At 32.7% G+C, this 17,177-nt stretch overlaps 1 protein-coding gene across 1 annotated transcript in view; it reads right to left on the minus strand.

Annotated features, from left to right (window-relative positions):
* Positions 1 to 2,780: 2,780 nt before the first annotated feature.
* LOC149784053 (solute carrier family 49 member 4 homolog) overlaps positions 2,781 to 17,177 on the minus strand; it is a 60,858-nt gene continuing 46,461 nt past the window's right edge. Inside the window, exon 13 of the mRNA XM_089932147.1 lies at positions 2,781 to 16,841. Coding sequence (XP_089788273.1) covers positions 16,609 to 16,841 — 233 coding nt within the window. The 3' untranslated portion in view covers positions 2,781 to 16,608. The remainder of the gene's footprint in view (positions 16,842 to 17,177) is intronic.

Genomic DNA, 17,177 nt, shown 5'->3' on the forward strand with positions numbered 1-17,177 from the left:
GAACTGAATTGCATATTGAAGTTGTCTAATACATAAACATATACCTACATTTACCCAAAGCTCATAAAAAGTTAAGAAAAAGTCTAAAAATCATTACTGTGGCTGCTTTCCACTATAAGCAGTGTTAAATTACTTACTTTTTAATATAAAGCTGAAAAAATGCATACATTATTGAACAAAAGAGAAACAAAGCAAACATTGCAATCACTCAATTACAGTCAAAGGGGAGGTAATACACCTTGATTTGGCAAACCAAATAGCAAGCACTAATTTACAGCTAAATGATTCCTTACTATTACTTGATGGTAAGAACAGAGCAATGTAGGTTTTATAAATAGCTTTTGTTTCAAATATGAAACCATATTTCTGACATGAAGCTTGTTTTCATTTATTCACAACAACATATATGGTGAACAAAACACATATCGCTTAGTGCACGCAGTAATCAAATGCTGAGATTTGGAATAATGTGTTCTGAGACCACAAGTTGCAACACCCTGAGTATGAAGGTTTTCTATCATGGGACTTGGTACATGAAGAAAAAGGAGATCTGGTTTGGTGGGAGAGAGCAGTATGTTCACCATGCAGTTATACATCAAGAATGTTTCAACTGTATGAAGAGAGGTTGGGGAAGAAAAACTGCCTGTGTAAAGAATGCAATACAGATAGGACTTTTGCAGAGTTATATTTGGAATGAAGGGTTGAAAACTATTATTTTAAGTGAAAATATCCCTCCCTGCTCCCTCAACAAAAGGAATGCAGAAAAGTTCCAATACTGTTTACCCAAAAATGTAATGTACCAATATGAGAAACATGCTGAACATAGAATAGGTGTCAAGGAGTTTAATTCTAGGATAAGAAATAAGACCGGTATAATTGATATTCAATGTGACTCGACATATAATAATTCAATTTACAGGTTGAGGCAATGCAGCATGTGCAGTTTTGTGCACAGTCCTTATTTTTACAATGTTCTCTGCTTTGATCTGCTGAGTGTGTCTCTAAAGTTAAATGATCAGTACTGATACATAAGTGATTGTGACATAAGTGGCTTACATATAAAATCTCCCCCACCCCCACCCCCTTTTGGGGAATTGTTGCATGTGTTAAATGGTATTTAACCATATAGGCCAATCTATGGGTACCATCATATGAAATTCTGCCATCAGGCCATACTATGCTCTTTTCCCTATGGCCTGAGCTATCTACTTCCACTCTCCATTGTATAAAACCATCCCCATCTGTCTTTTGTATAGAATTTTTCTCCAAAATCACATTCAAACCATGATAAAAAGACTCCATTATGATTGTCATATGTAAAAACCACCAAATTGATACCCTGTATGCACGTGGTAACCATGGAAACAACAAACTCCTATTATGGTATAGGTCGCATATAGGACTCACGGTACTAATTCCACTCCAATGGTAAACATATGGAAACACTATCATATTCAAAATTCAATAACTTAAAATTTATGGGTGCTGATAATGACACCTATAATTTTTCGTGCACATCTAACCTTGGTGCAAGCTTATGTGTGGAGAACACCATATGACCTGCGGCAATTTGTTTACATACATGTGCATGAAACACGTGTTATTGATTCTGCACCAAATGAATCAGGTGCTACTTTCAGTATTGAGTACTCCTGAGTCAAGCCTGTGAAAATGCGAAAGTTGCATCAGTAGAAATTTGTCAATATTTTTTTTACATTACATATAGGATAAGCTCTCAAAAGATATTTTTCCTAAAATTTTAATTTTCATTATTAACCAATTATGGACCACCAAACCTGTAAATACTCTATCATTTCTTCACCCATTTCTAGACTGGTTCACAGTTCTTCCGTATAATTAGTACCGTGTGTCCTATAAGCTCAGTCAAAATTTAACAGTTAACTGATTTGTCATATTGTGGCCAAAGGGAGACAAATCTTGCATTTTCACAAAACATCAGTCGAAGAAGTTATTTCCAAAATCACCCATACAGGTTAGACCCCTGACTGTTTATAGGACTTGTGTCTCTTGCCACTTTTGTACTCAGCTTACCATGGTAACTACAAACTGAGTTATGGGCTTGTACAAAACTTTAACAATGGTTTGATACTATGGCCAAAAGAATGAATGAATAAAACTGGATAAATGCTTACATTTGATATCTCTGCCATTTTAAGCATATTTCATGAGACAAGCTGACAGTACCTCCCTTACAGATATAACAACCGGTAATATAACAGTAATCCACTCTACCAGAAATCTCAACCAGTACTATAACAGTCATCCACTCAAACAGAAACCACAACCAGTAATATCAGTCATCTACTCAAACAGAAACCACAACCAATTATATAACAGTAACCGACACTATCATAAACCACAACCAGTACTATAACAGTCATCCACTCAAACAGAAACCACAACCAGTAATATCAGGTATACACTCAAACAGAAACCACAACCAGTAATATCAGTCATCCACTCAAACAGAAACCACAACCATAACACTATCATAAATCGCAACCAGTACTATAACAGTCATCCACTCAAACAGAAACCACAACCAGTAATATCAGGTATAAACTCAAACAGAAACCACAACCAGTGATATCAGTCATCCACTCAAGCAGAAACTATTTCCCTTACAAATATAACAACTAGTAACATCAGTGATCCACACAATCACAAACTACTTCCCTTACAGATATAACAATTTGTAATATCGTAGTTATTAACTTGATCAGAAACCACCGCCCTTACAAATATAACAACCAGCAATATCACAATCAAAAAACTTGCTTTAATTTGCATAGTGGTGCATAGAAATAACATGACCATCTGAAGGGTTTACAGTGTTTCAACAATTGGATTGCACATACCCTCTACTGAAAACAATAAACATTTCTTACATGGATATACTCTTTTTATAAATCATGATTTTAGTCTTCCAATTAAAAAATGAATTATATCAACCATATCAAGAAAATATATACCACACATAATCATCAATAAGTAAGGTCCAATTGCAAACAATACATAATGTAATCTGTCATAAGACAATAATCTGACAGATCACTATCACTGTTCATTCTATTAGTCATAACAAACTGCATACACCCAGATTTGCTGGCATATGATGCAATGGATCAATGTAGTTTACAGATGGATCTGACTTACAGGTGAGTAGATATGGTAATTACAAAAATAGGTATTATTTAAGTAAAATAATGTCATTATAATATATTGCATTATTCCATAGACTTTGCTCATAACAGAATAATATTACCACAATACGTTACATTATTACATAGACTGTGCTCATAACAGAAATATTGTTTCCATGACATTTAAAGATAAAAAACAATCAGCTGTGAAACAAATTTAAAATATACAATCTATATTACAGTAGTGTCATGAAAGTATTCTGATGTTATACAACAAAACATAATGCAATACAGTGGTCCCAATATAATACACAATGCAATCTAGAATACAGTAGTGACTTGAATGGCTTCTGATGTTATACAACAATACATAATACAATCCAGTGGTCCCACTACAATCCATAGTACAGTACACCATGTACATGTTTCTACATGATCACCTGATGACAAGCTTGACTTTGTTGGAAATCATTATGTCTAATATAGAATTTTATCTCCAAACATCTGAGTGCCAACAGTTATAGCAAAATATGACCAAACTTCACAGAAAGACTGCTAAAATGTAATATAAAAAAAGAGATTCTGAATGTGAATACAATAAATTTGTTTACTTGCAGGGCTAAAATTGAACAAACTGAATGATGGTGCATAATAGGAAGCTGTGATATGGTTGAAGAATCTAACTGGCTTGAATTTGCTTTTATTACACAACATGTTTATAATTATATTAAACCTCAATGACTCGTATTAAAGACTTATCAAAACAATTCTATGTTACCCTGAGTCAGGTAATGCTACTGAGTTCCATAGTATATCCAGTGAGAGTCACAGTGTACAGTATATCCAGTGAGAGTCACAGTGGACAGTATATCCAGTGAGAGTCACAGTGGCTCATTGATTGGCATGCTGAACTCGTAACCAAAAAGTGTGAGATTGAATCCTATCCAATTTGGCTACCATGGTGTGTCCATCTGGAGGGCACCTTACTTCAGTTGCCTCAGAATTATATAAACTACTTATGTTACTGTGCTATCTCAGTTACCTCAACACTACTGAACCTATCTGCGTCAATATGCCATGAAAAAAACGAATCTCGGTGCATCTTGCTGCCTTAAACATAACTGTTTTGTAATAGGTATCTCTGTATCATTACAGATCTAAATAACAGGTAAATACTAAATAATAACCATGTATCAAGAAAAAGTGTTGCATGAAATATAACAAATGCATCTCTATGAATGTCTGTATAACTATGCATCTCTATGCATGTCTGTATAACCATACGACTCTATTCATGTCAGAATAGCCACTCATCTCTATGCATCTGTAAATGCCAGTATGACCATGCATCTCTATTCATGTCTGTGTAACCATGCATCTGTATGCATGTCAGTATAACCATGCATCTGTAAACATGTCTGTATAACCATGCATCTGTATGTATGCATAAAACTTGCATCTGTATGCATGTCAGTATAGATCTCCATGCTTTTCAGTATAACCCTGTTTCTAACTTTCTGCTTTTAACTTTCATAAACTTCCACACAACACATTAATACTGGTCACCATATAAATTAAATAGACAAGACAGAAACTACTCAGTTTATAAATTCTGACCTAAGGTAGACATTTTGACATTCAATAGTAGAGTTTCAGCTGAATGTTAATGTAAAAGATTATGATTTTTATATAGTTTAATATGCTACAAAAGCATTTTTCACCATGATGTACAAGCAGGGAGAAAATGGAAAGACATGAACTACAACCACATCATGATATAAACACTAGACCTATGGTGATACTGTCAACAAACATCATGGCATAAACATAGAACCTATGGTGATACTGTCAACAAACATCATGGCATAAACATTAGACCTATGGTGATATTGTCACAATATCATGGCATAAACATCGGACCCATGGTGATACTGTCAACAATATCATGGCACAAACATGAAACCTTTAGTGATATTATTAAGCATATCATGGCATAAACATTAGATCTTAAGTGGTATTATTAAGCATATCATGGCATAAACATTAGATCTTTAGTGATATTATTAAGTATATCATGGCATAAACATTAGATCTTTAGTGATATTATTAAGCATATCATGGCATAAACATTAGATCTTTAGTGATATTATTAAGCATATCATGGCATAATCATTAGATCTTTAGTGATATTATTAAGCATATCATGGCAAAATCATTAGATCTTTAGTGATATTATTAAGCATATCATGGCATAAACATTAGACCTATATTGATATTATTAAGTATATCATGGCATAATCATTAGATCTTCAGTGATATTATTAAGCATATCATGGCATAATCATTAGATCTTTAGTGATATTATTAAGCATATCATGGCATAAACATTAGATCTTTAGTGATATTATTAAGTATATCATGGCATAATCATTAGATCTTTAGTGATATTATTAAGCATATCATGGCATAAACATTAGATCTTTAGTGATATTATTAAGTATATCATGGCATAAACATTAGATCTTTAGTGATATTATTAAGCATATCATGGCATAAACATTAGATGTTTAGTGATATTATTAAGCATATCATTGCATAAACATTAGACCTATAGTGATATTATCAAGGAACAGATATCATGGCATAAACATTAGATCTTTAGTGATATTATTAAGCATATCATGGCATAAACATTAGATTTTTAGTGATATTATTAAGCATATCATGGCATAAACATTAGATCTTTAGTGATATTATTAAGCATATCATGGTATAAACATTAGACCTATAGTGATATTATCAAGGAACAGATATCATGGCATAAACATTAGATCTTTAGTGATATTATTAAGCATATCATGGCATAAACATTAGATCTTTAGTGATATTATTAAGCATATCATGGCATAAACATTAGACCTATAGTGATATTATCAAGGAACAGATATCATGGCATAAACATTAGATCTTTAGTGATATTATTAAGCATATCATGCCATAAACATTAGATCTTTAGTGATATTATTAAGCATATCATGGCATAAACATTAGATCTTTAGTGATATTATTAAGCATATCATGGCATAATCATTAAAACTTTAGTGATATTATTAAGCATATCATGGCATAAACATTAGACCTATATTGATATTATCAAAGAGATTCATGGCATAAACATCAGATCTTTAGTGATATTATTAAGCATATCATGGCATAAACATTAGATCTTTAGTGATATTATTAAGCATATCATGGCATAAACATTAGACCTATAGTGATATTATCAAGGAACAGATATCATGGCATAAACATTAGATCTTTAGTGATATTATTAAGCATATCATGACATAAACATTAGATTTTTAGTGCTATTATTAAGTGTATCATGGCATAAACATTAGATCTTTAGTGATATTATCAAAGAGATTCATGGCATAAACATCAGACCTAAAGATATATTATCAGAGATATTGTGGCATAAACATTAGACCTCTAGTGATATTATCAAGGAACAGATATCATGGCATAAACATTAGATCTTTAGTGATATTATTAAGCATATCATGGCATAAACATTAGATCTTTAGTGATATTATTAAGCATATCATGGCATAAACATTAGATCTTTAGTGATATTATTAAGCATATCATGGCATAAACATTAGATCTTTAGTGATATTATTAAGCATATCATGGCATAAACATTAGATCTTTAGTGATATTATTAAGCATATCATGGCATAAACATTAGATCTTTAGTGATATTATTAAGCATATCATGGCATAATCATTAGAACTTTAGTGATATTATTAAGCACATCATGGCATAAACATTAGACCTATATTGATATTATCAAAGAGATTCATGGCATAAACATCAGACCTAAAGATATATTATCAGAGATATTGTGGCATAAACATTAAACCTCTAGTGATATTATCAAAGAACAGATATCATGGCCTAAACATAAGAGCTATAATGATATTATCAAAGAGATATCATGGCATAAACATTAGACCCATCATGATATTTGTCAACAATATCATGGCTTAAACATTAGACCTATAATGTATTATCAAGTATGTCACAGAATAAACATTTGACCAATTGTGACATTATCAAAGAGATAATAATATTAGCTTATTATTAGGCATGGGCTTATCAATGGGTAAATACAGTGAGGATGAAGTACCACGTATTCTTATTTATAAGTCAGTTCCATCTAAAAACAATAGATAAGCTGATCTGCCATCACATAATGCACTGGTGTATCTGGGTCCATGCTGATTGTTCTACTGATTACTCCTAACAAACTGCATAGACCTAGAACACATGTTGGAAAAGTAAAACTTGGAATCCAATTCTTTCAAGGTCTCATCAATCTTAAAGCTGTATGACAAATTTTGTGGAAACAGTATATTACATGTACTTTGTAAGGTTATGATGTGAAAACTAAAGGACAGGAAATCTGGGTAAAGAACATTAAAATGATGATAGAATAATGCTGGAAATTAAAATCTTTCACGGTCACACAAATATAAAACTGCATTTCCAAATACTGGAAATTAAAATCTTTCGAGGTCGCACAAATTTAAAACTGCATTTCCAAATGGTGGAAATTAAAATCTTTCAAGGTCACACAAATATATAACTGCATTTCTGAATACTGGAAATTAAAAGTTTTCAAGGTCATACAAATATAAAACTGCATTTTCAAATCTGGTTTAAGTTCAACAATCATTTATCAAGTAATGCTGCAGAAACCAAAATCAGAATACATACAACATGGGGGCATAACTCATATAAATAGATGTCTGAGACTGTTGGAAATCAAATTGGTTCAAAATCTCATAAATAACTATATTTTTTAATGTTATGACCCATAAACCGAAGTAAGGAGGACAGGTAATTAGGGAACATAACTCCTGTAATTTGATTTCTAGAAATGATGGAAAGCGAGGTCATTCAAATTTTCAGCCATAAAAAAAGCCACATATTTCAACTTATTAAAATCCAACAAATCCTTGATCATGTTATGCTGCAGAAACCAATGTCTAGAGGGAGAGGGGCAATAAAGACCAAACCTTTTGTAAATGTGTGCATCTGTCTGTGTGTGATTGGGATTTTTAACACAGCTTTAACAATTTTAGTCATACTACATTTGAGTCATACTGCTACCATGTCTGCAGTGTGGCAGTTTATAAAGATGTCCACCACTAGGGCATCATGCTGAAGACATGTGGAATCATGTTCCACCTAGTCACATTATTCTGACACCAGGCCAAACACTCCTAACACCAACCTCTTAATGCTGAGCATCAAGTGAGGGAGCTACTGGTACCATTTTTATAAGTCTTTAATATGAGTTGGCCCGGGTTCAAACAGGTGACCTCCCGCATCTGAAACGGAGGGTCTAACCCATTCTGTACATGAAACTGGGGAATGCTGGAAACCAAACTCATTCAAGGTCTAACCACTATAGAGTTGCATGCCAAGTTTGGTTTAATTTCAACAATCTTTGGTAAAGTTAGGCTGTGTAAACAAAGCAACCAGGGGATACAACTCCTGTAAATGATGGCACAGAAGACTGGAAATAAAACTCTGTCATGATATTAGCTAACACTCCAAGTCAAGATGTATAGCAGTCACCTATACTGCTTGATCACCAACGAACCTCCAATGTGGTGAGCTCTCAACACAGAGAGAGCAACAGAGCAACACAATGGGATTATGTGACAAGAGATCTTGTTTGTGGTTGGACTAGACTTAAAAGTGAGTATACCAAGTATGTATGATGTAAATCATTATAAGGCAGTCTCACTATAAGACAGTCTCACAATAAGACAGTCTCACTATAAGACAATTTACTCCATGGTTTGTATGGACTGCATTATAATAAGGGTGTTCTCAACTTAGCTTATTTCAAACAGTCTTATCAATGTAACTGGTTTATACAAAATAATCTTAACATGTGTCATTATCAACTTAGCTAGCTGTGTACCGTAATAATGTTGCATTTAAGGATGCCAGAATGATAATGCATCTTCATATCCACACAAACCTGGATAGTAAATATCATATACCCACCTCAATTTAGTTTTACTCAAAAAATTAAGTCCCAAATGTGTCAAGATTTTTAATAGCCCATTGCTGAGTTTACTGGTACAATTTCAACATATGACCCAATCATAGTTCCCCAGGACTATTCCATTTAAACTTATATGGTACCCAAGGATGTTCCATTTAAACATATATTGTTCCCTGGAAAGGCAACATTTTCAAATATATGTCATGGTACTCTGATTATTCAATGAGTTTATATACAAACAATATAGAAATTCCAAACTGCTTCTATGGGAGACTGTGCCAAGGCAGAAAATGCATTCCCTAGGGTTCCAGGTATGTTTTACTGGAACAGCCATTGCATCCGCAGATGTCTTATAATAATAAACATTCATAGGGTTAACATTTTCTGGTTTAGATGTATATGAACAATCTCATTAAGACAAATTATATGGGTTCATAAACCTTAAAATGATATTTGCTGTATCAAATAATCCACCATGATATTTTCTCATGGAAAAATTAATTTTCGCCAATATTCATTACCGACCCCCACCCCAAAGTTCAATCATAAATATGAAATACTGATTTTTCATTTGCAGTAAAAGATCCATATATATGCCACACACATTTGGGAACCCCGTGTACATAGGTAAAAGGAGTACCACTGTACATAAGTAAATAGAGTACCACTGTACACAAGTAAACAAACTATTGTTGAACATAAGAAAATAAATTATCATTGTACATAGAGTAAATAGAGTACAGCTGTACATAAGTACATGTAGAGTACCACTGTACACAAATAAATTAAGTACCACTGAAAGTAAGTAAGCTCAGTACCACTGTACACGTGTACATATTGCAACTAGAGTACTTAAGTAAGCTCAGTACCACTGTACACCTGTACATATTGCAACTAGAGTACTTAAGTAAGCTCAGTACCACTGTACACCTGTACATATTGCAACTAGAGTACTTAAGTAAGCTCAGTACCACTGAACACATGTATATATTGCAACTAGAGTACTATGAAACAAGTAAAAACATATGCAAATAGAATACCAAAGAACATAGGTAAACTGATTACCACTGTACATAAGTAAATAGAACACCACTGTACATAATATAATACCACTACATAAGTAAATATAATACCACTGTACTTAAGGAAATAGAGTACAACTGTACATAAGTAAACAGAGTACAGCTGTACATAGGTAAATAGAGAGTAACTGAAAAGATCATTTTATGTTTACTGATTAATCAGGGATAATTTATGCATCTCATGTGTAAAACATTATGCAGATTCTGTAGTATAAATATTCCAATCTTTCTTATTATTGTGTATTCGAGTCCCTGAGTTATACCACAAATGATAATTATTTGTTCTTAAATTATTTCATTCCAGAAAACCTTTCAATTACAAAAATATATTGTGCAATTGTATTTACAAATCATTATGAGGTCACAAATTCAGTCACTAAGACAAAAATTGTTCCAAAAGAATGGAATTATTCAAGATTGCAAACATGCACAATGTTTATATTACTGCTCTGAACTTAAGAGTGAAATGATGTCATCTGAAACAAAACAAAAAATCATTACTTGCATTAAAATCTTCAGACTACCTTCACAAAAAGGAAAACATGTTGTTTATCACCATTTATACAAATAATATTAGCAGATAAAAAATCCAATGTTTGAAATGTAACCATTCTTATTTTTATAAGTTCACTGCTTACTAGGTTAGTTTCTGAATCTTTCTGCAGACATCAGTCTAATAAAGGATGATGAACCAGTCAGCTTACAACCACAAGACAAGTCAGCTTATAATCACAAGAACCAGTCAGCTTACAACCACAAGAACAACCAGTCAGCTTACAACCAAAAGAACAACCAGTCAGCTTACAACCACAAGAAACAATCAGCTTATAATCACAAGAACCAGTCAGCTTACAACCAAAAGGACCAGTCAGCATACAACCACAAGAATCAGTCAGCTTACAACCACATTAACAACCAGTCAGCTTACAACCACAAGAACAACTAGTCAGCAAACATCCACAAGAACCAGTTAGCTTACAACCTCAAGAACAACCAGTCAGCTTACAAACACAAGAACCAGTCAGCTTACAACCAAAAGGACCAGTCAGCATACAACCACAAGAATCAGCTTACAACCACATTAACAACCAGTCAGCTTACAACCACAAGAACCAGTCAGCTTACAACCTCAAGAACAACCAGTCAGCTTACAACCACAAGAGAACAATCAGTCAGCTTACAACCAAAAGAACAACCAGTCAGCTTAAAACCAAAAGAACAACCAGTCAGCTTACAACATCAAGAACAACCAGTCAGCCTATAATCACAAAAACAATGAAAATCTAGATCAGTACAAAAGCTGCAAATATTGGGTTTAATTTCATTAAGTTAGCATTTAGCAAATCTTCAAAACTATTAAAGCATGATTTATAAGTTATTACCATGTGTTACCAATAAACTGTTACCTCCACCCCTACTTTTTGTCACATTTTTCATTACAGAACAAAGCATAACCTTAACAATAAAATTTTCTAGCCTCATTTAAACACAGTATACTGTAGGTTATAACTGGACTGAAGTATCTAGGTATAGACAGTTGAGGTGTATACTGTAGGTTAAAATTGGACTGAAGTATCTAGGTATGGACAGTTGAGGTGTATACTGTAGGTTATAACTGGATTGAAGTATCTAGGTTTGGACAGTTGAGGTGTATACTGTAGGTTAAAATTGGACTGAAGTATCTAGGTCTGGACAGTTGGGGTGTATACTGTAGGTTAAAATTGGACTTAAGTATCTAGGTATGGACAGTTGAGGTGTATACTGTAGGTTAAAACTGGACTGAAATATCTAGGTTTGGTCAGTTGAGGTGTATACTGTAGGTTATAACTGGACTGAAGTATCTAGGTAGGTATGGACAGTTGAGGTGTATACTGTAGGTTAAAATTGGACTGAAGTATCTAGGTTTGGTCAGATGAGGTGTATACTGTAGGTTAAAATTGGACTGAAGTATCTAGGTAGGTATGGACAGTTGAGGTGTATACTGTAGGTTAAAATTGGACTGAAGTATCTAGGTTTGGTCAGATGAGGTGTATACCATAGGTTATAACTGGACTGAAGTATCTACTGGTGAATGTTCTAGGTTTAATTTTGTGCAAAAAATGACTCACACCAAAGAGAAAGGTGTCCTCTTGCTCTTTAATGGTCATAACTTTTATACGACACTAAGACCCTGAATTTATACAGTGCCAAAATATCTCAACTGATCCAATTTGATAATGATAAAATATTCTCAATACAGTGACTTACTCTTTGACGATGATAAAATAACATCAGCAGATAATTCAATATACAAATGCAAAACAGTCTATATTTGTTATTAAACTATTGCAAAAAATGAAAACAAAAAGTACCCACAGGCATCACGCCTGTAGATAACAGGCTTAATGACACACCAGAACAATGCAGGTTATTTAGAGCCAATAAAAGGATAAGTTCTCTTTATGAAAATACAAAACTTTGCACACATAAAACTTGACTAAGATAAGAACTCTCTAATAAATAAAAGACATAGTTCCACAAAATAAAATAAACAAGGTCAAGATGTTACATTTCTTAAAAAGGTACATACAATAAATGATCATAAAAAGTACAAAAATTCCAAATATAAATAAACATTCTCAGCAAAAGAGGAAAAAGAAAATGCAATTTTTTAAGAAATCATAAAAATAAAATTGATCAAAGTTGTGAGAGTTGTATTCTCAAAAATTCTGGGACATTTAGAGACAGTAAAATTTGTTGGCAATAAAGGCATTCCAAAATTTGTTTAATATGAGTTTCATCTGAACAAGGCTTTATAAATATCGATTTAAAAAAATTCCTGAAGACATTTGTTTGAGATTCTGGTAAAAAGTTCTGTGAAAAACACTCTGGATCATACTCTTATTTTAGAGTAAAATCTAAATTCATTATTTTTGGAAATGCATAATTATACTATTTCATCATTTTAGTTTTCATAGGTACGTTTCTAAAATCAAAACCTTAAATCACAATCACTCTTAACCACTGCAAATAAAAGACAGAAGAACCAATGGATAAATTCCAGTCACATTTTAAATTTTAATTCTTTATTTACCAACCAAAACCTACTAAAGGATAGAACTATAAAAATTACTGCAAATATGTCTTCAAACAGAAAATTCCAAGTTGCACAATAATCTAAATGCTTTTTGTGAAGAAAATCGGTTTTAAAATTAAAAAAGTTCATTCCTTTAGAAATATAATTATCATAGTTATTATTATTTCTTCTCAGGTTTTATTAATGGCATTAGTAAAAATTTAAGAGCAGTTTAAAAATGTTTAAATATGAAACCATTTAGTCACTTATTCATTTAATAATATTAATAATAATAATAATAATAATAAGAAAAATAATAAGAATAATTGTTATTATTATTATATACAACTGTCATTTTCATTAATTTTTCTCCTCTGACTTATTAATATGTCTGTATTTAAATATGTATCAGTAATACATAAATAAAAATATAAATAAATATTCTGCATTTTAATTACATTTTGCATTTTTAAAATGAATTGCTCATGAGAAAGTGTATAGATTGTCACAAACAAATAATCAAGACATTAAGAAAAACAGAAAATTGTAAACTGTAAACATTTTCAACATTGTAAATTTTTTCAAAACAATTTTCTCTCTTAGAAGTGAAAACAGCTACAATAACATAACACAAGTAATAAATGCATTCTAGGATATATAATTTGCCATTTGGGTGATATATGCCTTTCCATACATAATCAATATTGGGATTAAGGCTTGGTGTAAATATAGACATCTGCCACTGTGACACATATGATTTTCCATACATAGCCAAAATTGGAATTAAGTCTTGACGTAAATATACACATCTGCCATTGTGACACGTACGACTTTCCATACATAACTGAAATTGGAATTAAGGCTTGATGTAAATATAGACATCTGCCACTGTGACACATATGACTTTCCATACATAGCCAAAATTGGAATTAAGTCTTGACGTAAATATACACATCTGCCATTGTGACACATACGACTTTCCATACATAACTGAAATTGGAATTAAGGCTTGATGTAAATATAGACATCTGCCACTGTGACACATATGACTTTCCATACATAGCCAAAATTGGAATTAAGTCTTGACGTAAATATACACATCTGCCATTGTGACACATACGACTTTCCATACATAACTGAAATTGGAATTAAGGCTTGATGTAAATATAGACATCTGCCACTGTGACACATATGACTTTCCATACATAGCCAAAATTGGAATTAAGTCTTGACGTAAATATACACATCTGCCACTGTGACACATACGACTTTTCATACATAACCAAAATTGGAATTAAGGCTTGATGTAAATATACACATCTGCCATTGTGACACATACGACTTTCCATACATAACCAAAATTGGAATTAAGGCTTGATGTAAATATTGACATCTGCCATTATCACATATATGACTTTCCATGCACAAACCATACTGAAATTGAGGCTTGACGTAAATAGCTGATTTTAGCATTATTGTGGCACACAATGACCAATATTCCTTTCAAACAAATACAGTTATTTATACATAGACTGTATTTGTACAACTTTAGTAAAATAATGAAGAAAACACAAAGTGAAGAGTTGTCTATGAGGGACATTCCTCTTGTTTTGTAGGAATGGTAAGCAACACAAGATAAAATCTCTCAGTTTAAATAAAGATTCTTTGATCAAATATTATTTTTTGCTTTTCCACCAACTGAATCAGGAATAAATAAAATGAATGACTGTACATTGTACCAGCAGGTCATTTATCAACTACTTTGATTTTTTTCCCTGAATCAGGAACAAAGGCAATTAATGACATAACACTAAAAGAGTTGTCATTCCCTTATAGTGAGTTACCTCCCTTTTTGTAGGATACAGTCACTACCACAATTCTGTGCATTGTGCTGGCTGAATTGTCAGGCAGTGGAATACTCTTATTAGTTTATGATCAGCTAACAATATCTGAAGAAGAAAAAGGTTTCTTTAGTCTTCTCATAGTGAGTTACCTCCCTTTGGTAGGACAGCCACTGCTACAATGCTGAAGCTTCTACAATATCTGATATTTGTTAAAAATTTACCTTGATGCAGAATATTTTCTATGGTATCTAGGAATACAAACTCCAAAGACTATTTAATTCTATTCATGCTAATAAAGACCAATTATATTTTAAGGTAGCACTTAAACACACATCAAAATAAACCAGTGATGGTACAAAACTGGATATCTGAGTCTTTCACTGGTTCCATGTCTCAAGCAAAAATCTGGTGACATCATGTGGGCACCACCATTTATTCTAAGCTTATGCTGAGTGGGGGTATCAGTTTGTGTCACTCTATTTACTCTGGTTCCTTCTTCTGCTTTCTTTACAGTACTTAAATGTATGCTTTTGGGAACAAAATAGGATCCAGTCCTGTATTTTACTGTAATAATACATGGATTTCATAAATAAAGGTTTCAATAACCTTGGGGGTAAAAACTGAAATGGCAGTGATTTACAGCATGAGGTAAGAGGCACGTGAGATGTGTATACAAATGTCAAAGGTTCCAAAACTGTCATAGGTTAATTTTCTTAACATACATTTCACATATCAAGAAATGGCTCAGAGAACATGAATACCTAGCCATTGTCACTCTTTTGCTAAATACAAGTTCCCAGCTTAACTTAAACTCAAATCTTAAGCAATATTAATGAAGCATAAAGCAACAAGCATAGTGATACTTAGCAACAGTGATACTTAGCAATAGTGATACTTAACAATAGTGATACTTAGCAATAGTGATATGTAGTAGTTATATGACTCTGCATAGAAAAATTCCTAAGAGGATACCCAAAACTACAAACTTAACCAAAACATGATAAAAAGACAATACACTCATACCATTTTCATGACAGATGGACAGACAGGTAACAACATACTCATACCATATTCATGACAGATGGACAAACAGGTAACAATACACTAATACCATATTCATGACAGATGGACAGATAGGTAACAATATACTCATACCATATTCATGACAAATGTTCAGACAGGTAACAATAGAGTCATCCCATATTTGTAAAAGGAACAAAAGTTCTTGATATGCAATATGATTGTCATAAAAAACAAATCCTATGACATTTGCTTTGCGCAAATATCTGACTATTGATGATCCCTACAACTTTTCCCATTAAATATTTGTGTGTTAAAAATAGTTAAGAACAAACAAAAACTGACAAAATATGATCAAAAAGAAGCTTTTCTGTGTATTGTAGGTATCACTTCCTGGGAGAGGTAGAGTTCTGACTCTGAGGGTCGTCTTTCTCGATGATGAGGTTCATGAGTCTCGTGAAATTCACCCTCAGCTTTTCCCAGTATTTCATCCACTGTAGTACGACGATAATGCTCTTTTACACATAGAAGGAGAGGTATGCAAATTCCTACTGCCGCAATGAGACACCAGTTCTCCCAGTCCGTACCTGCAGTTAATAATACTATATTTATTTGTGTACATTTAGCTGTCAAATTTACTAACAAGAGTCCCTTGAAAGGACTAATGCTCTGCTTGCCATAAAGAATTTCTTGCAAACCAAGATAAAACAATCTATTTATAAACTGCTAAGCATTAAATATGCCGTAATATTTTGTAAAAAAATAATGAAGATATCTCAAATGATGCAAACTGTTACACATGTAATTGAGACACAGATGGACATAAAAAAAAATTCAAGTGGAGATAACCTTTAAGATGTTAATGAGGTGGAGCTCGTTCTTTCACAAGACACACTGTCAGGTCAATATACAAGAACATACCA

Source organism: Sinohyriopsis cumingii, chromosome 14, assembly GCF_028554795.1.
Source record: "Sinohyriopsis cumingii isolate HCF-2022 chromosome 14, ASM2855479v2, whole genome shotgun sequence".
NCBI classification, from domain to species: Eukaryota; Metazoa; Mollusca; class Bivalvia; order Unionida; family Unionidae; genus Sinohyriopsis; species Sinohyriopsis cumingii.